We start from the raw sequence: 21028 nt of genomic DNA on the forward strand, positions 1-21028 counted from the left end.
CCCTCAGCCTGACCGGCATTACCGTGTCAAAGACGTCCCAGTTATCTCTACCCCTGATACTTTCCTACAGGCTCTACATCTGCATTTATTGCTTTTTGTTTAGGAAACTCCAACTGATATTCCACTCCAAATCCAATATATCCAAAATCCAATTCATTACTTTTACCCCAAAGCTGTTTTCCTCCTCTGCTCTCTGTTCTGGTTAGCATCATCACTGTGTTCCCAATCATCCAAACCTGCCCCTGCCCAACCCCACGTCCTCTCAATGTCCGAGGCCTTCCTTGGACATTGAGGTGGTGTTCAAGTATGTGCCCTCACTGCCATCCCCAGTGGCACTGCCCTCATCAGCTCGCATGTAAAAGATGGCCATGGCCTTCTGACTGTTCTCCCTGTTCCCAGTCACCCTCATTCAAACCATCTTTGCCTCTGCGGCCAGAACTCTTTCTAAAGTGGAATCTCGCTGCAACATTTCCCTGTTTTCAAACTTTCACAATTCCCTAGAAGGTACAGATCAGGTTTAAGCTTTACAATATGGCCCCACTGATCTCTGCAGCGTCATCTGCCAACACCCCTTCCAGGCCCTGCTCTTCCTCCGGCCCACAGACTGCTCACCACTTCTCAGACAAAGGCACCAACTTTCACACTCTCATGTTTTTGCATGAGTCTGGAGGGTCCCCACCCCCACCCCTTTGTCCATCTGGCAAAATTCTATTCATCCCGTAAGGCTCAACTCAAATGTCACTTCTGCTGTTTAGTCTTTCCTGATCCCCGTCCCCACCCCCTTCCCTCGAATCAATCACTCCCTGGTGCTCCCCTGGCACTTTGTTCAAAACCTCCAACGTGGCATTTATCAAGCAGGATTGTAGTTAGTTATTTGCTCATCTGTCTCCCTTCCTAAATTACGCACTCTGTAAGGAGAGCGGCCACATGACAGTCTTGTTTAAACCGCTAGTGCCAAATAAGCGTGCTTCTGCGCATGCTGGGCAGGAAGCCTTCAGTGCGTGTTCTTGAGACAGGATGGGAAAACCACTGAGCTGATTAAGCAAGAGAGACAAGATGAGAGGGGTAGTTAACATTTTTATCAGGAGGCTGTCTTTTTTTAATATATTTTTATTGATTTCAGAGAGGAAAGGAGAGGGAGAGAGAGAAACATCAATGATGAGAGAGAATCATTGATCGGCTGCCTCCTGCACGCCCCACACTGGGGATTGAGCCCACAGCCTGGGCATGTGCCCTGACCGGGAATTGAACCACAACCTCCTGGTTCATCACTGAGCCATACGGGCTGGACGAGATTGTGTTTTTTTTACTAAAAAAAGCAAAAGAAACCAACTGCTGCCCGCCTTTCAGATTTTAGAGCGAATGGAGAGAATGTTACTAGAAAGGGAATTCTGTCACTAAAACACTTGGTAGCTCAAGCCCGCATTTGGAAGGACAACGAAGGAGTGTTTCTCCTTTGAAAAGTAAGTTAAAGAAAGGAAATGCTAAAAACTCTCCTCTTGAGGTTAGGATAGACTCCCAATGTTGTTTTAAATAAATTAATAACTTCCATCCATATTCTTTCAAGATGCAAATTATCTAAAAAATGGCACTTATCAAATGAACGCCACATTAATAAATAGGTTAGATATGTCATAAAGATTTTAGCAAAAAATTATACAGTCGCTTCTAAAGATATAAAAATACTGCATTTGCATCCCCCAAAGCAAATGATGTTCATTTTTAAATTATAATCCCTGACTCGGGGGGCACAGATACTCCGCGTTTTTCTGCGGACAAATGTAGTTGAAGCTGTTAGAGCTCGCCGGGAGGGCGTGCTTATCTACTGACTACGGACTGGGAAAGGCAGTGAATTCCAAGAAGCAGCTTTCTTTAGCTTTGCTTACCATTTTAAAAAGGAGTCAAAATGACTATAGAAAATGTCTGTTCTATTTGAAAAAAATCTCGGTGAGTATTCACAGACTGCAGGGAGGCTGGAAGTGAGGATTAGGAAGATATTTCTAGGGCGTCGGGGAACTGCTTTTTCAAAATTTCGTCGTGGTAGTTTCTTCCTGTGATTCCAGAAATGCACAGAGGCTCAGATTTCAATCAGAAATAGATTCTCTGACATCGATTCTTTAAGGGAAATCTGGCAGCAACATGCAGACTGGATCACACGGAGGAGCGCGCAGCCAGAGGTGGGCCAGGGGCGAGGGTCCTCTGGGCCGAAGGTGATGAGGGTCTGGACAAGGGGAATGACAAGGAATAGCAGGAAAATGACGATCACACAGTGACTCGGAGGAAAACCCCACGAGTGCTGGTGAACAGACGGGCTATAGGGGGCACAGGCTGCCACACTGGGTGACTTGGGGAACTGACACAACTTAGGGAAAGGGAACGTTTCATTTTCTTTCAGAATTTTCTCCAACTTCAGCATAGTTCCTAGTAACAACCCTGAAGTAAAACTGCTCCTTTAAGATCATGATCTGTGGATGGATGTCTATTTGTAGCCATATTTACTAGATGGCTCAAGTCTTCAGTCCAGTCCTCTGTCCTATTCTTTTTCTGTATCCCATCCACCTGTCCATCCACAAATACTGAGGACCTTCCATGTGCTTGGAAGGGAACAGGAGGACAAACACCTGACCTCACAGAGCTGATACTTCAGGGACAACAGACGCCTAAACTGTGACTTTTGCAAGTAAGTACTCGAAATGACTTCTTTTTTTGTGTGGTTTTTTTTTTTTTTGGTTAAATTGAATAAATAATCTTTATTGTGTATTAGTCCAGAACAATAAGAACTCAAGCAAGAAAAATATCTTACATATCACCCAAGGAAATTCTCACCACAGCATCTTTAAAAATCTACTGCAATGAAATACTTTTCTAATTTTAAACAAATCCCATTTTGTCCCTATTCATCGCTGGCCATATTTACCAATAAAACGTTTTAACATTAAAGTAAAAACTTAACCAAAGAGTTCACAGAAACACGGAAATACCACAAAGTCGTTATTTTGGCCTCCAACCTAAATTTGAGAAATTCCGGTTTGCTATTCCAGATAGCCATGCGGCAATCCAAAAATCAAGCAAATAAAACCAGGTCACTGTACCTAAGTGTGATTGTCATGGTACCTGAAGAGGGGCAGGAAGGATGATATACAAAAACATGAGAATTCTAAGTGAAAAGTGAATTAGCTACTCTGCAAAATTTATGGTGACTGAGAGCCATCTGCTGGTTAGCAATTAAAGTTCAACTACAAAATAAATGTTAAGAAACCCAATAATTACCATTTATTATAAGCAGCTCCTTACTTTATTACACAATGCACTCCTGAAAACATGTTTCAAAACAGAATGAGCAAAAGTCAACAGTTTGCTTACATATTACCAGGGAGTTTCTAGTGCCAGAGCTGTTACCTTTTTTTTTTATCCTCACCTGAGGATATTTTTTCAATTGATTTTTTTTTTTTAAGAGAGGAGAGAAAGAGAGATACATCAATGTGAGAGAGACGCACACATCTATTGGTTGCCTCGCACCCAACTGGGCCAGGGATCAAGCCTGCAACTGAGGTATGCGCTCAGGAATCTGAACCCGCAACCCTTTGGTCTGCAGGCCAATACTTTAACCACTAAGCAAAACCAGCCAGGGCAGACCTGTGCCTTTTATGACATTATTTTCAATCTTTCACTTTGCTCTGCACAACCAAACACACTTACATGACAAATCCAATGAGTGCCCAACTGAGGTTATCAATGTGCATGTAGGCACTCGGCAAGCCCAATGACCATCTTTGTGTCAACTCTACTGTTTTGTCCCTTTAGTATGTATTCCCAATCACACTCATTTTATAAAATAAAGATTAAATGCACTAAAATATTCAATAAATTGTACAAATGATCACTGTTCTATGGATAAAGATGCAAAGTCTAGTTAAACAAAATTATTGGCTGGCAGTGAGTAGAATTAAACACTCTATAGTGTTTAAACTCTGGTGTCGAAAATTTTACAGTAGAAATTGCCAGCTGACCTACAAAAATCCAAATCTGGCATTAAAACACTGTTTAAGGGTGTCAATGAATAATGCATCTATAATCAAGATATACAAAAGCCAATAACCATCTATACAGTCATCATTTCCACCTCAATAACCTTGCTTTTTATTACATCCACTAGAGGCCCAGTGCATGAATTTATGCACAGGTGGGGTCCCTCGGCCTGGCCAGCGATCGGGGACAATCAGGGCCATCTTGCCCAGTCCCGGTCAGGGCTGATAGGGGCTGGCTGGCCAGGGGAGGGACCGTGGGAGGTTGGCTGGCCGCAGGAGGTTGCCTGTGGGAGTGCACTGACCACCAGCAGGCAGCTCCTGCATTGAGTATCTGCCCCCTGGTGGTCAGTGCGCATCATAGCTACCGGCCGGTCATCGGGTCGCAACAGTCGCTTAGGCTAGCGGTCGCCAACCTTTCGGACCTCAAGGACTACCAGTGGTCCACAGACCACTGGTTGGCAACCGCTGGCTTAGGCTTTTATATATATATAGATTAACCAGATTCATATCTAAAATGGCAAATAAATAGCTTTTAACTATGCTTTTAACCATGCTTTTAACTATGGCATCTTTCTCTCTGCAGGCAGGGCCCAGGAATCTGTAAGCTCTCTCAGGTGATTCTTATGCAACCAGCTGGGAACCTATATGCAGATTGGTATGGACATTATTGTCCAGAAAGAATAGGTTCAGAGAAAGCATACAAGAAAGCGGGAAAATGTGTGGTGTACAAATCTATTCACTCTACAAAGGCTATCTGGAGTCTATTTCTTTCACAGTCTTCTCAAGTTCCTCCACCTCACATGCATCTCTCCTTTCCCTAAGAGATCGCTTACAGCCCACACCACACAATTTAGCACTTAATTATAAACAACAACTGATCTCTAATAATTTTGTGCAGGATAGAAAGATCTCCCCCAGCCGAAACCGGTTTGGCTCAGTGGATAGAGCGTCGGCCTGCGGACTGAAAGATCCCAGGTTCGATTCCGGTCAGGGGCATGTACCTTGGTTGCGGGCACATCCCCAGTAGGGGTTGTGCAAGAGGCAGCTGATCGATGTTTCTCTATCATCGATGTTTCTAACTCTCTATCCCTCTCTCTTCCTCTCTGTGAAAAATCAATAAAAAAGAGTTAAAAAAGAAAAAAGAAAAAAGAAAGATCTCCCCCAAATGGCATGCCAGTTCTGGATTCCCCTCTGCTACGACCAGAGACAAGTGTTCAGTGATGTTTTCAAAGCACTTTCCAAAGCAAAATATACTTTTCCACATAGATTTGTGTCATTGGAACTTCACAATATTGAGGAGTCATGATTATCTTCATTTGACAGAAAATGAAATGGACTCAAAATTCAAACGTAGGTTTTCTAATACCAACCCCCCCCCTTTTTTTTACTAAATTATACGTGCAAAGTTAGCAATATTATCTACTAGGTGCCATGAACAAAAAGTCAATGAGAAAGGAATAAGAGAGGGTGCTTACAGGGGAACCATGATAGGACACCAAAATTAGAGAGAAAAGGCCTGAGAGACAAAAACATGGCAAAGGACAAGAAGGCTTTCTAGTTCTTTCTCTGCCGTTTACTCACCTCAGGCACAATGACTTCTCTAAGAATCAGTCTCCTCATCTGTGAACCAAATAAAGTAATCCCTTCTCTGATTAACTCTGAAAATTAATATGAGGGTCAAATAAAATAATACATAAAAGTGCTTGGTAAATAGAGAAAAGAGGGAGGGAGACATAGAAAACTCTTTTCAATAAAGAAAAATATTTTTAGCAGTTTCTTTAAAATTTCACTTATTAAAAAAGCAGTTTCATATATAGTTAGTACTTTTCAAATTGAAAGTATTAAATAGGCTTTTCAAAAAATCAACTAACTAACTTACAATATGGGGTATATAGGTAGCTCCTCTTTCTTCTTCCTGCTTATTCGTAGACTAGAATTCTCCCTTTTCAATTCCCAGATGATTTTTACAATTTAATTAATGTATACAGGGGTATCAAATATTTTTATTTTCCCTGTCAAAAGTCACAATTACACCAATAGTTAGGGACTGCAATTCAAAACAAGATAACATATGTCACTCATCAAATTGGCAAAACCCAACAAGTTCCATCACACTCTGACAGCCACAGTGTAAGGAAATGGGATCCCATGTATTGCTGGAGGGGATGTAAAGCATTACAACTTTCAAGAAACAGACATGGCAGGACCTGTTAAATTTGAATACCCATACCTTTTGTCCCCACTTTGGGGACTCTGTCCTACAGATATTGAAGCCACACATTCTTCTTTTTTTTAAAAAAATATATTTCTTTATTGATTTCAGAGAGGAAGAGGGAGAGAGAGATAGAAGCATCAATGATGAGGGAGAATCATTGATTGGCCACCTCCTGCACACCCCCTACTGGGGATCGGAGCCCACAACCCAGGCATGTGCCCTTGGCCAGTATTGAACCTGGAACCCTTCAGTCCACAGGCTGACGCTCTATCCACTGAGCCAAACTGGCTAGGGCAAAGCCACACATTCTTTATGGATATTTGCTGCAATATTGTTTGTAATGACAAAAAAACTAAACAACCCAATATCCATCAAATGGGGAGTGGTTGTAATGATTGCATATTCATACTGTGGAATAATGTAGCTACTGAAAAGAATTTTGGTAGATCTATTGATTGGAGTAATGCCCAAATGTAAATAAAGAAAGTAAATTACAGCCCTGGCTCCCTCGGTTGGGTATTGTGCTGTGTACCAAGAGGTTGCTGGTTGGATACCAGGTCAGGGCATATGCCTGGGTTTGGGGACTGAACCCCAGTAGGGGTTGTACAGGGGGTAGCTGATTGATGGTTGACTCTCACATTGATGTTTCTCTCTCTCCCTTCCTCTCTCTAAAAAAATCAATAAAAATATTAATAAATAAATGAGATTGCTATGCTAAGTGAAACAAGCCAATCAGAGAAAGACAAATATCACATGATCTCATTTATATATAAAGTCAAATGAACACAATAAACTGACAAATAAAATTGAACCAGTGGCATGGAAACATAAAACAGACTAATGAATCTCAGAGGAAAAGGGGAGGAGGTTAGGAAGAGATTAACCAAAGAACTTATATGCATTTATGCATTGACCATGGACACAGACAATAGGGTGGTGAAGACCTGGGGCAGGGCGGGAACCATTGGAGGGGGGTAATGAGGGGGAAAAGGGGGACATCTGTAATACTCTTAACAATAATGATTTTTTTTTAAAGTAAGGGGGGGAGGTAAGAGATCAACCAAAGGCCTTGTATGCATACATATAAGCATAACCAATGGACACAGACACTAGGAGGGTGAGGGCATGTGCTAGGGGGTGGGAGTGGCAGGTGAGAGGTCAATGGGGGACAAAGGAGACTTATGTAATACTATATGTAATACTTTCAACAATAAAGAATTTTTAAAAAATAAAAAAGAATTACGGAGTATGTACAGTACAATTCTGTTTTCATTAAAAAATAGGAAAACTCGCATTTATGTAAATACATGTGTAAATATTTGTATCAGCACAGATAAGTGTGGGGAAGGAAACCCTCCAAACAGTTAACACTGTTACTTTAGGAGAATGACACTGAAGGGAAAGAAAAGGAGAGAAGCTATTAACTTTTGGGTTACACCTCTCTATGGTTTGACTTGTTATAATGAACCTGAATCACGTTGATAATTTGTTTTAAATCCAATAAAGATGAGCCATGTTCCCATGGGGAGGTGAGACAGGGGAAGGGGAACAGATGCCCACAAAAGCAAACGATAACAAGTGAAGACTATTAGAAAGAAGTATTGAAAGCAAACCCTCTTCTTTCAAAATTAAGAATGGGAAACAAAAACTAAAATTAAAAAACACAGAAATCAAGCAGCTTTTTCCAGGGGGAAAGAGCAATGGAAGAGAAAGACATGAAAGGAAAAGGCAAGGAAGGAAGATGAAAGCAAGAGAAAGAACTGACTGGGGATGGGGCAAATGTCTAGAGTCACTGAGAAAAAGTTAAAGTTTAAAATGACAAATAGGTTTTTGTTACACAAAGGAGGAGGGAGAAGATGAGAGAGAACTGGAAAAAGTGAGACGGGTCTTTTTCTAAAATCAGGCAGTATAAGCAATCAACATTCTCTCCTTACTTTCAAGGTGGGGGGGGGGGGGGGGAAGCTAACTTTCCAAAATCTAGAAACTAGAATCAATGATCTAGTAACTTTCCCCTTCTATTGACTTATATCTCCATCTTGTGGTCTGTTCAGAATACAGCTCTTTGTGTGAGTGTGTGTTTGTATGTGTACAAATGTATGCATGAATAAGCATGAGTGTAAGTATATATGTGGTTATAAACATATCAGTAAACTTAGTAATATACATGTATTACATATACTTATTATATATCATAATTACATATAAGTATATATAAGTATAGATATGTGTATTATATGTATACTTATATACTTGTACTTACATACATTCAGTACATATGTATAATACATGTGTATTATAAAAATGTTTGTGTGTATATGTACTTACATACAGATTTTTAAATTCAAGTAGAACACATAAATAGAAAAACCATAGTGTATATAGCTCAAAGATAATTCACTAAGTGAACACTCTAGCTAATCCCCACCCAAGGCATAAACAGAGCACTAGCAGAACTCTAGGGTCCCTCGTGCCCCCTTCTAGTCCCTCACCCCCAGAGGGAGACACTTTTGTGATATTAACACCATAAATAAATTGGCCTTCACAGGAATGGAGTCATACAGTATGTACTCTTCTGTCCGGCTCACTTCACTCAACATTCTGTTTGTGAGATTCATCCATCGTGTGGTGCGTAGTTGTAGACTGTGACTTCCCATTTGCTGTGTGGTATCATTGTATAAATACGTCATGATGTATAGTGTTGATGTTCTTTGGACTGTTTCCAGGCAGGACTATTAAGAATAATGCTACTGTAAACACAGTTCTGCACATGTCCTGTGTACACTTCCATTTTAGGAGATACAATCAAAGAATTTTCCCAAGTGGTTGTACAACTGAGAGTATATTAGAATTCCGGTCACTGTACATCCTAGCAACATGTGAATTAGTACACCTACCAGAATTGTTTTAATTCTGGTAGGTGTACTAATATGACATCATGGTTTTAGTTTGCAATTTCCTGATGACTAGTGAAGTTGAACACCTTTTCACATGTTCATCAGTCACTGGATATTTTCTTTGGTGAAGTCCAACTTCGTTGTTTTGCCTATCTGTCTTCTGTCTGCTTTTCTTCTTAATTATAGGGGTTCTTTATATATGCCAGTACAACTCCTGAGTCAGATAAATGTGCTGCAAATATAGATTCCTGTTCTGGGGCTTGTCTTTTCGCTCTCTTTGTGATATCTTTAAATAAAAAAATTTCTTATTTTGATGGAATCCAACTTACCATGTGTTTCCTTCAGAGTTAGTCCTTTTTCTGTTCTGTTTAATAAATCTTTGCCTATCTCAAGGCCACAGGCAAAGACTTCTAAAAGCTTTCTAGTTTTACCTTTCCCATTTAGATCCACAATCCTTTCGGAATTTATTTTTATGGAGGTGACAGCAGAGGCGGAGATTCATTTTTCCATATGGCTAGCCAGTTGACCTAGCACTATTTACTGAAGAGGTCACTTTTTCCTCCACAGCACTGCAGTGCCACCTTTGTCATAAATCAAGTGACAATACATGTGTGAGACTGTTTCTTGACTCTATTTTGTTCCATTGGTTTAATTGCCTATCCCCCTGCCAACACCACACTGCAGCTTTGATGTAAGAGTTGATAACATAATGTGAGTCCTTAAGCCTTTTGTTCTTCAAAATTGTCTTGGCTTTCCTTGGTTCATCGAATTTTCATTTAAATCTCAGAATCAGCTTAAGTGACAAACAGAAAAAACAACTGGCTGGTGACACTCCAGATCAATTTTGGGGTGTTTTTTTTGGGGGGGGGGGTTGTTGTTGTTGTTTGTTTTGTTTTAAATATATTTTTATTGATTTCAGAAAGGAAGGGAGAGGAAGAGGGATAGAAACATCAATGATGAGAGAGAATCATTGATTGGCTGTCACCTGCATGCCCCATACTGGGAATCAAGCCTGCAACTCAGGCATATTCCCTGACCGGGAATCAAACTGCAACCTCCTGGTTCATAGGTAGATGCTCAACCACAGAGCCACGCCGGCCAGGCCTCAATTTTGAACCTACAGCTCAATGTTGAGATAACTGACATCTTTACAGTATTGAGTCTTCCCATCTCTAAACATGGTATACCCTCTAGTAGGTTTTCCTTAATTTCTCTAAAGAGGTGTCATGTGCCTTCCACTTGATTCATTCCTACATATTTCATGCTTTTAATGCTACTATAAATAGCTTCTTTTCATCGTTTTCATTTGGTATTTCGTTGTCCAGCTTTCAAAACCTGAGGAGAAAAACTACCAGGTTGCTATTGCTAACCTGTTTGTAAACAGACTATGCAACTTTTAAAGGATTTTAGGATTTAATTTAATCCCAATTAAAAAACAAACAGTTGTGTTCCCTTTTTAGATATTAGATTAGCTGATTCAAGAGTTCACATTAAAAAAAAAAAGCAAAGCTCTTTTAAAAAAACCACAATGACAGAAGACAAGCCCTACCATATAATAAGACATAATAAAGCCTTAAAATTAACGGTACTAGCACCATTGGTAGATAACGGGACCAATGGAACACATTACAAAGTCCAGAAATAGTCATAAAAATGTATGGGATTGTATTATATAAATCTTATAATCTCAAAATTTGTGAGGAAAAGATGTATGAATCAATAAAAAAATGTAGTCAGTCACAAAAATAAGGTAGCCACGTAGGAAAAAAAGTTGGATTCATACTCTGCCAAATTAATTTCCAAATAGATCAAATATTTAACAGTTAAAAAACAAAATCATGAAAGCACTAAAAAAAGCACAGGATAATTTCTTCATAACCTTGGTTCACTATACCTATATATAATAACTACATAAAACTCTACTAAGAAATACCTAAAACTATCAAATATTAGATAGGATACAAAAGTTTAGTAACACTCTCTTTGGGGAAGACTATAGGGAAATAGGCACTCACATAAATTGCTAGCACAAGTCTAAACTGGTTCTGTGAAAATTATAAATGCACACCCTTTGACCCAACCATCCTACTTCTGAGAACTTATCTAGACATAAACTTTGTATGTAATGCCTCACATATAAGGTTATTCATCACTTTACTTTTACAATAGAAAACATATATGCATTAAACACACATGTGTGTAATGTAACAATGAAAAAAACACACATTATCTCTTAATAGGAGACTATTAAGTTAGATAAATTAGAATAAGGGGCATAACTGAAATATAAGGCTATGAAAACTAATAACAAAACCCTATGTGCTGCTTTGGGAAGATCTCCAAGATATCTATCTGATTAGGTGACAAAAGAATGATGTAGAACTGTATGTATAATACACTACCATTTGTGTAAAAGATGGCCGGAAAGCCTGGCTGGCATGGCTCAATGGCTGAGTGTCAACCTACAAACCAGAAGGTCACAGTGCAATTCCCAGTCAGGGCACATGCCCAGGATGCAGGCTAGATGCCCAGTGGGGGGCGTGCAGGAGGCAACTATCAATGACTCTCTCTCATCATTGATGTTTCTCTCTCTCTCTCCCTCCCCCTTCCTCTCTCTGAAATCAATTTAATAAAAAAAAAAAAAACACCATATATTTTTTAAAACTTTAAAAAAGATGGCAGAAAATAAAAAAATATATTCATATTTTCCAGCAAATACTTACGAGAACCCTGGAAGGATATGCCAAACATTAACAGTAATACGTATGCACAAGGAGTGGGGGACATAGTGGGAGGGAGGCTTTTGACTGAATACTGTTACATGCTTTTAAAATTTCTTAGCATGTGAACGTCTTACTTATGCAAAGTATACCCTTCTTCCTCTCCTATTGTTTTTTGTAGTGTGTCTGAGAGGAGGGGGTCTGAAGATAAAGATAACACACTGACAGTGAAGACCTGGGTCTGTGGAAACATTGCTGGGCTGTAGAGTTAACCGTCTCTCTCAATTCTCTAATTCGGAAGTTCTTACATGAAAAATAGAGGCCCGGTGCGTGAAATTCGTGCACGGGGGGGGGGGGGGGGGAGCGTTGTTCCTCAGCCCAGCCTGCACCCTCTCCACTCTAGGACCCCTAAACCGGCAGTTGGACATCCCTCTCACAATCCAGGACTGCTGGCTCCTAACCACTCGCCTGCCTGCCTGCCTGCCTGATTGCCCCTAACCACTCTGCCTGCCAGCCTGATAGCCCCCTAACCACTCCCCTGCCAGACTGATTGATGCCTAACTGCTCCCCTGCCAGCCTGATTGTCTCCAACTGCCCTCCCCTCCTGGCCTGATTGCCTCCAACTGCCTTCCCCTGCGGGGCTGAGGGGACTGGGGGACTGAGGCTGGATGAGGTAGGGCTGAGGGGACTGGGGGACTGAGGCTGGATGAGGCAGGGATGAGGGGACTGGGGGACTCCAGCTGGATGAGGCACACGGCACCTGCCGGCCCCCTGATGGGGCTGAGGGGACTAGAGGACTGAAGTTGGATGAGGCGGGGCTGAGGGGACTGGGGAACTCCGGCTAGATGAGGCGGGGCTGAGGGGACAGGGTGCTGCCATCTTGTGAGGGTGTGGCAGTCAATTAGCATATTCCCTCTTTATTGGCTACGGGCACCACCATTTTGTGAGGGCATGATGGTCAATTAGCATATTCCCTCTTTATTAGATAGGATGGTTTTCCTATTTCCGTCATTTTGAGCAGGGTTAGCTATTACTTGCAGCTGAGGGCATCCTTACTGCTACACTAGCATGGTAGCTGAACCAGACAATGCCTGGCTGGGCAGAGGGGTGAAGAACAGTAAGCTCCGTGTTCTTTTTCAGACACTCCGCATGCTTTACTAGTACTCCTCCTCTCTCTGCTGAGACCACCTCCCTTGCAGTCTTCACTGCACTTGCCCTTTTGCACTTAATTTCTCTGGTGCTGTGGGTTTTTTGGTTTTGCTTATGTTTCCCCTACCTGACTTAACTCTTTCAGAATGAGCATTATGAAAGATGAACAAGTCCTACCAGAGTCACCTCGCAGCTTACGACATGTGCCTCTATTAACATTTTGCACTCAGATGTCAAGTGTGACTCGACACGGTTAGCATCGGTAGCCCATCCCTTCCCTCTCTCCATTCCTCCTCCTTTATTTGGGCTTTTCTTACATTAAATAAATAAGTTTGTATGAAAAGAAACTCCAGTTTTTTATTCTACTGCCGCGCTTTGTAAAATCTGGGGTATTTAAAAAATTAAATCCCGAGTAGAATAAAGGAATCGAGAAAAAAGCAAGCGAGTGCAAAGGGTTAACTCCTGATTCTAATCTTTGCTGAATAAGAAGGTAGCTAGACTGCACCAAAGTTACCTACTGTTCCACCAAACTACCCAAATAATCAGTGAGGCAGAGACAAAGCAGTATGCTTCTCCAAGTCCCATTTCATTTTCCTCTTCGTGAACACAGGCAAAGACTACATTTCCTAGCCTTCCTTGCAGTTGGGTTGAAGCCATGCGACTGGTTATGGCCAATGAGCTGTAGTTATGAAAATTCCAGGCTACAGCATATAAGTGGGTTCGAACACTCCATTCCCTCTCTCTTCTCATGTCATAGTGAACATGAAGCCTTGTGTCAAGATAGCACAGCCATAAGGTGAGAACAACCTAATCCCCACATCGCATCTTCTTTTTTTTCCCATTGATTTTTAGAGAGAGTGGAAGAGAGAGGGAAAGACAGGGAGAAATATCAATGTGAGAAACACATCAATTGGTTGCCTCCTGCACAAGCCCCAACCAGGGCCCGGGCCGGGGAGGAGCCTGCAACTGAGATATGTGCCCTTGACTAGAATCGAACCGGAACCTGGGGCCCTTCAGTCCCCAGGCCAACGCTCTAGCCACTGAGTCAAACCAGCTAGGGCCCTGAGTCATGTCTTGAAGGCAGCTGCCTGGAGCACCACCAGGCTTTACATGAGGCAGGCAAAATAAAGCTGTCATGGGAGAAACGCCAGAGATTCCCAGGTTGGGTTTGTTACCAGAGCCCAGCCTATCATATCCTGACTCAACCTTTCAATCAACAAAAATATGCTGAGGGCCTATTACCAGCATATACCCAACTCTGTGCTAGGTGTTATGAAAGATATAGAAAACAAAGCAGATTTTTTTTTTTCATTGAGCAAATATCTATCAAGCACTGTGCTAGGCTTTGGTCCCCAGGTAAATTAGCTCCCCATTGATATTCTCTCAACAGACAGTACTTTTCTGCTGCACTTACTTGTATCATTCTTTAATTCATGTCTGTCTCCCTCACTGCGCTGTATATAGCTCAAATGCATAAAATAGATGTTTTTGTTGTTTTGGTCATTTTGCTACATTTCCAGTACTATTGCTTGGTACATAGTAGGAAGTCAATAAATATACACTTAATGAAAGAAGGCTTCTATTTACCACAACATTTTTGCTACCTTAACTATTTTTTATTGAATTAGCAGGGAATTTTAATGTTCTTGATTATACTTAACATAACCTTGGTTCAACTATCCTTATACTCAATGAAACAGAGAAAAGCAAAGCCTTTCTGATTTCAGCACATCCTTTACACGTCAGAAAACCTAGGAAACTAGTGTATTTCTGGGACATAAGATAAATTATTACCGCTTATCCATTGTCTCACATGAGCAGGCTAATGATGCAGGTGGATATTTCTTAGCAATTTCCTACTTCTAGAAGAGTAGGCTGGTCATGTGTTAATAACTTTAAGCAACACAAAGTATAAGTCAATGATTCTTTAGAAAATCTCAGTACTATCAGACACAAATCATGCTTCTTATAAACCAAGCTTAAAATTGCAATAAAACATTCAATGGTTTAAAATGGGGGAGGGACAGTACTTTTGATGTAATATTTAATGTTAATTTTTTCCTGTCTACCTTGACTGTTATATGAAATATATATTGGAAGTATCATACGTTTTTTAGCAGCTCAAATATCAGAAATTAAATTTAAATGAAATGTTTACATTTCATTATCATCTTCTACTCTTTAAATTTTAGCAATTAGTCTGCTTGTTAATATACCATTCCTGACAAATAACTACCATCTTAACCTCTAAATAACTTCCTATCTCCTATAATCCTTCATATAGTTGGTGGTGTGAAGATTCAAGGTTAGCCAATTAGCCACCCACTACAGCCCAGTTAATCACCTAATCCTGAGATGGTCACAGGCAGTGGAGTATGCGATGATTTTTTTTTTCCCTTTTACAGACAAAGATTTAAGTAATTGTGAGATTCAACAACACTCTCAAATATAAGGGGCAGTAGGGTTTTCAATCAGAAGCTGTGTCATTGCTTCAGAAGTCATGGCTTACCTTCTAAGAGACACTGTCATGCAGAGACTTCTTTAACAAGTTTCCAAATGCCCTAAATTAGTCAACCATTGCTTATTTAGACCAGGTCTCACACCAAGGCTCTCTGCTTCCGAATAATGGCCACTAATCCGTAGGTAAAGCTAACATCCCATCACATGACAGCTACACATTCAATTACGTGATTGCCACGTGAATGTCTATCTAAAGGAAATGTTAATCCAAGCTGACGTTTCACAATACTCTTCGCTCCTTAACAAGGCCACCTCTGAGGAGGAAGAGAAAAGAGGAGTAGGGGGGATACAGAAGGACTCCTGGGAACAAGGGATGGGGAAGACAGAAATGAGGCAAAGGATTTGGGTGGGAGTGGGAGAGGAGGAGTACGGAAAGAAAACAGGAAAAAGAGAAAGAAGTCCGAGCTCCAGGAGGACAGAAAACCAACAGGTTCCCAGTGAGTCCTGGTCAGGCAGACTGATCGGGGGACGGCTGCCAGTTATCACGGGGCTTTGAAATACTGATTAGCAAATGAACCCCCGTTCTCCAACAGTAAATGTGCTGCGGTGATAACCTAGCATTAATGACAAATGCGCCATAGACAGCACATTTTAAAGTGCTGACAAGGCTTTCTGGCCACGTGTTTCTGTAGGTCAGGACCTAAAGGAAAGACATATGCTACCACCACCCTCCTGCCCAGTGACAAGGCAGCCCACACTGATATCAAGAATTACAAAATCAAACCAAAATGTGGGAGAAATCCAGAGATTAGAGAAGCAAACAAAAACCCTGGAGGAGCCGGAAGTAGAAACTGACCGTGAGGAGGACTGAGGAAGTCTTTGTAAGTCACTGGAAATACCAGGCACACCGACTGGCAGAGGAGGGAATGAGGCTTCCCCAAAGGGCCCTGACAATTGGAATCAGAAATGATTAGGCAACCTGACAATCAGGAGGCAAGAGGGCAAGGTTGAACGGTGAGCCGGAACGGTCATGTCTACAACTGAATTCCATCCTCAGAAAGCTAGATCCAAGCAGAAGAATGATCGGGGTATAAGAAGTTGGGGATGGAAGAGAAGGCTTAAATGTGGGGTTAGGGTTTAAAAAAAAAAAAAGGCAAAAATAATACTCTGACATAGGCAGGTGAATAAAGTTAAAGATCAGAAACTCTGACCTCAAATCTAATCTACTTGTAGCCACCTACTTTAACTCGAACATTTATTCATTCACTCATCTGTCCTTGCACTGCTGGACTCTAGTACAGTGGTCACCAACTGGTGGTCCGTGAGGTCCGAAAGGTTGGGGACCGCTGCTCTAGTAAGTCTACAATGGTGCTATCCTCAGTTTCATCTTGGAGCATGTAAAAGAGCCTGGCTGGTTTCCTAAATTACTCCATCCCTCAAGACGTTGGTTATCGTTGCTTCATAGATTCTCCTCCATCCCCATGCCGCCCCAGCTGCTCACCAAGTAAGACCTTTAGGCCCACCATGTGCACTAGCCTTAAACACAGGAGGAGCAGGGGGCAGGCCTAGTGGCTGGACTTCAGAGGTCTCAATAGGCCTCCATCCCAAACACCTCTGCCACCAATCTGCCATATTCTCTAAAACCCTCCCATCAGTTAATTTCCTTTAGACTCAAGGAGGTTTTAGCTAAACTACTCCAGAAGACAAGTCACTGCCAGCCATGGATTCCACTGTGAGAATGAATGCACAGTTGCTTAATAGGACAACAAGCAGCAAGCTGAGCACTGAGGAAAGGGAACAGAACAAGATTTGCAAGGGGAGAATGGGAGGGCAGAGGACCAGGGGCAGAGCATGGAACACGACCGGCCATGGAGGCCAGGACTCCAGCACTCAGGGGATGCAACAAGGACAGAAGGTCTCCTGGAAACAAAGGAGGCAGCATGAACCCCTCAATCCCCTCCTACCCTAACGGTGCACAATGCTCCAAGAATAACGCCTTATGTTTTTAAAGGTTTTAGAGCTTACAATGCCCTTCACACAACAATCACCTCATCCGGTCCACACACAACGGAAAAAGAGGCATAACACAGATACCCGTTTCAAGGTCAATGATTTTGAAGCCCAGGTGACTGGGTAACTAGTAAGCAACAGAGCTGGGTGCTTCCAACTCTTGGTCCAGCTTTTCATGCACAGTGGTTGAGTGCCCATCTGAAGACACACAGATCTACTAGTAGAAGAAACCCAAACTCTGAGACTGATTTGTTTTAGAGTCTGTGCAAGTTATCTGACTCCTCTGAGCCTCAATTCCTCTTCTGAAAAATGGGAATGTAACAAAGATCTCCTAAGGAAGGTTCTTAAAAGAGCTTAGCATGGTGCCTGGCACCCAGAAATCAAGCAGCAGACATACGCCATTAGCTCTCGTTACTGGTATCCATGACACAAAGCAGGGCTCTAACCTGCCCTGTTAGGATCACCTGAGGTGCCCAGCATGACTGCCACCCAGGCCTCTCACCAGACTGCTAATTCACACTCTGCAAGTATACGGTCCAGACACTTGTATTTTTCTTTTCTCTTTCTCTCTCTTTCTTCTTTTTTCTTTCTTTTATGTCTCTTGAGTGATTCTAATGCAAAATGTCACAATTAACAATAATATAAAGCAGTACCTCTCAAAATCTACAGTGCATTGAAATCACGTGAGGGTCTTGTTAAACTGCAGCCTCAGTAGAGCTGGGGTGAGGTCTGAGACTCTGCATTTCTAACACACTCCACAGAAAGGACTTAAGAGCCTGGCTGGTGTGGCTCAGTGGCTGAGTGTTGACCTATGAACCAGGAGGTCACAGTTCAATTCCTGGTCAGGGCACATGCCTGAGTTGCAGGCTCGATCCCCAGCGGGGGGCATGAAGAAGACAGCTGATCAATGATTCTTTCTCATCATTGATGTTTTTATCTTCCTCTTCCTTCCTCTATGAAATCAATATATATATACAGAGATATATATGTCCTATATAATAAAAGGCTAATATGCAAATTGTCGACCAGAAATTCAACCAGGGGTCAGGGCCAGCTGGCCAACCTCCCACGTCCCCTCCCCTCAGCCAGCCCGATCAGCCCCGACCAGGGTGGGCCAGCCAGACCCCACCAGTGCACAAATTTGTGCACCGGGCCTCTAGTCTATATATATATAAAAGCCTAAGCGACCATTGCAACCGAACGGACGACTGAACAGGCTGAGTGGGGTGACTAGACCCGGCAGGGGGATTAGTGAGGGGCGACCAAATGACTGAGCAGCAGGCTGTGTGGGGCGACCAGGTCGGCAGGGGGATTAGTGAGGGGCGACCAAACGATCGAACAGCAGGCTGTGTGGGGCAACCTGGCCCAAAGGGGGAGCAGTTGGAGGCGACCAGGCCGGCGGGGGGGGGGGGGGGGGGGGGGGGGCAGTGAGGGACAACCAGGCCTGCGGGGGGGCAGTTAGGGGCAACCAGGCCGGCGGGGGGGCAGTTAGGGGCGACCAGGCCAGCAGGGCGTGGGCAGTTGGGGGTGACTAGGCTGGCGGGGGGGGCAGTTGGGGGGTGACCAGGCCAACAGGGGGTGCAATTAGGAGCGATCAGGCAGGCAGGCAGGTGAGAAGTTAGGAGCCAGTGGTCTCAGACTATGAGAGGGATGTTCGACTGCTGGTTTAGGCTTGATCCCCAAGATCAGGCCTAAAACGGGCGGTCAGATATCCCGCAAGGGATCCCGGATTGGAGAGGGTGCAGGCTGGGCTGAGGGAACCCCCCTCCCATGCATGAATTTCATGCACCAGGCCTCTAGGATATATATAAAAGGCTAATATGCTAAGTGTCCGACCATCCGACCGGTCACTATGACATACACTGACCACCAGGGGGCAGACCCACAACACAGGAGCTGCCGTGATGTGTACAGAGAAACAGCACTGAGGACCTGACGCCCAAAAAGCACCACTCAGCTTCCCCCAAGTGGGACACAGGCCCTGCCACCACCCCGAGTGACACTCCACCATGAGAGGAATCCACCTGTTCTACTCCATGAACCCCAGACTGCATCTTACGAGGACAGTTTTTTCAAGGTGCCAATTGAAAACAGAAACATTTCCCCAGATAAGTATGTGACTTCAGGAGTTTAAAAGGCAGCTAACAGTGGAGAGCTCAACAAGGCATGCAAAAGAAAGGCGCTGACTGCCTGCGTTCTACCTAAATACCCTTCCTCTGAGATGGGATCCAGCTGCACACACCTGATGCACAAAACCTAGAAAATTAATGAAAACGGAATTGAACAGATCAAATAGGGAAACACTATAAATGAACAGAATATATTTTACTAGTTAAAGGAATGAAGCCATTCAGAATACAGCTGTTCTCTGCAAATCAACCTTCCCCCACCACGTAACCCTGTAAATGGAAACACCATACCTGATGAGATCGGGCTCTGCACCCTCGTTCTTAAAGGATGCCAGAAGTAGTCTCTCTCGGGTTACAAGATCATCCAGTAGGTTCTGTCTTCGGTCCCCTTCAAGCTGTGTTCTGCAGACATCTCGTTAAGGTCCAACAGTGCGTGAATGACCTCATTCTACCTATCACGTTATTAATTGAGCTGACTGCTCGGACTCTAGTCCATCCTGTCCAGAAGAGATTTGAACCACCCTTCTTCTCCTGCTCTGACCTTCAATTTCACAGTCGGTCAAGTAAAGGACCTCGACTGGCCCTCACAAGGGACTTACAAACACTGGAATGGACCCCTCACACAGTTCCTTCACTGAGGAATGCAGTAGGTGAACAGTATTTTCCTCCCAGTGACCAACACTGAAACGATCATTCCTGTCCAGCAGGACAGTCTCACTCAGTGATTCCTCAGGTTTTCAGTTACAGCTGTCAATGGTCAAGGGTGTTTTCCTTGACATCAATATGCTAAATACTCTGTTAAAAAAGAAAAAGAGGAAAAAAAGGTTCCAGTATTGCCTTCTTCCTTCCATGTTAACACCTATGAATACCTGGAATATATTTTGTAAAGTGCCACTTTATGCAACAGATTTGCTCTAAAAGTTCATTATTTAAATACATTGCATGATCTTTAAAGAAAATTACAAAGAGATAACCATAATCTGTTGATCTACTAATAAGCATGCTAGACTAGGAAACGCAGAAGTCCTATTTTGAACACTATGTATGATTTTGAACCATGATGTGTTTCTATGTAATGACAGGTAAACTCTAACCCCTTTTCCAGCACAATTCATAAGTTATGGCTAAAAAAATAAATCAGGATTAAATCCAAAGTTTTATATACTAGCTTTCTTGAAGTAAACTACATGAGCTCCTCTAGGCTGAGTGTGTGTGTGTGTGTGTGTGTGTGTGTGTGTGTGTGTGTCCATGTGTTTTTTTAAAAACAAAATAAAGGAACTGTTGATGGAGAAAACTTCTGCCATTAAGAGAACGAGTGGAGAAAGCTAAGGAACACCTTTGAAAGGACATATATGGCGACATACACAAAAAGCAAGCACAAAGGTAAGCCAGCTCAACATGCTGGGATTTATCTGGCTTTTAC

The 21028-nt window shown here is 42.5% G+C and overlaps 1 protein-coding gene across 4 annotated transcripts in view; it reads right to left on the reverse strand.

Annotated features, from left to right (window-relative positions):
• Positions 1 to 21028, reverse strand: part of STX8 (syntaxin 8) — a 246148-nt gene that overhangs the window by 199944 nt on the left and 25176 nt on the right. For all 4 annotated transcript variants that reach the window (XM_079799291.1, XM_079799293.1, XM_079799290.1 and 1 more), the window contains exon 4: positions 19897 to 20007. In XM_079799291.1, the coding sequence (XP_079655417.1) occupies positions 19897 to 20007 (111 nt within the window). The remainder of the gene's footprint in view (positions 1 to 19896; positions 20008 to 21028) is intronic.

The sequence above is a fragment of the Cnephaeus nilssonii genome (assembly GCF_951640355.1).
Source record: "Cnephaeus nilssonii genome assembly, chromosome: 19".
Taxonomy (NCBI): Eukaryota; Metazoa; Chordata; class Mammalia; order Chiroptera; family Vespertilionidae; genus Cnephaeus; species Cnephaeus nilssonii.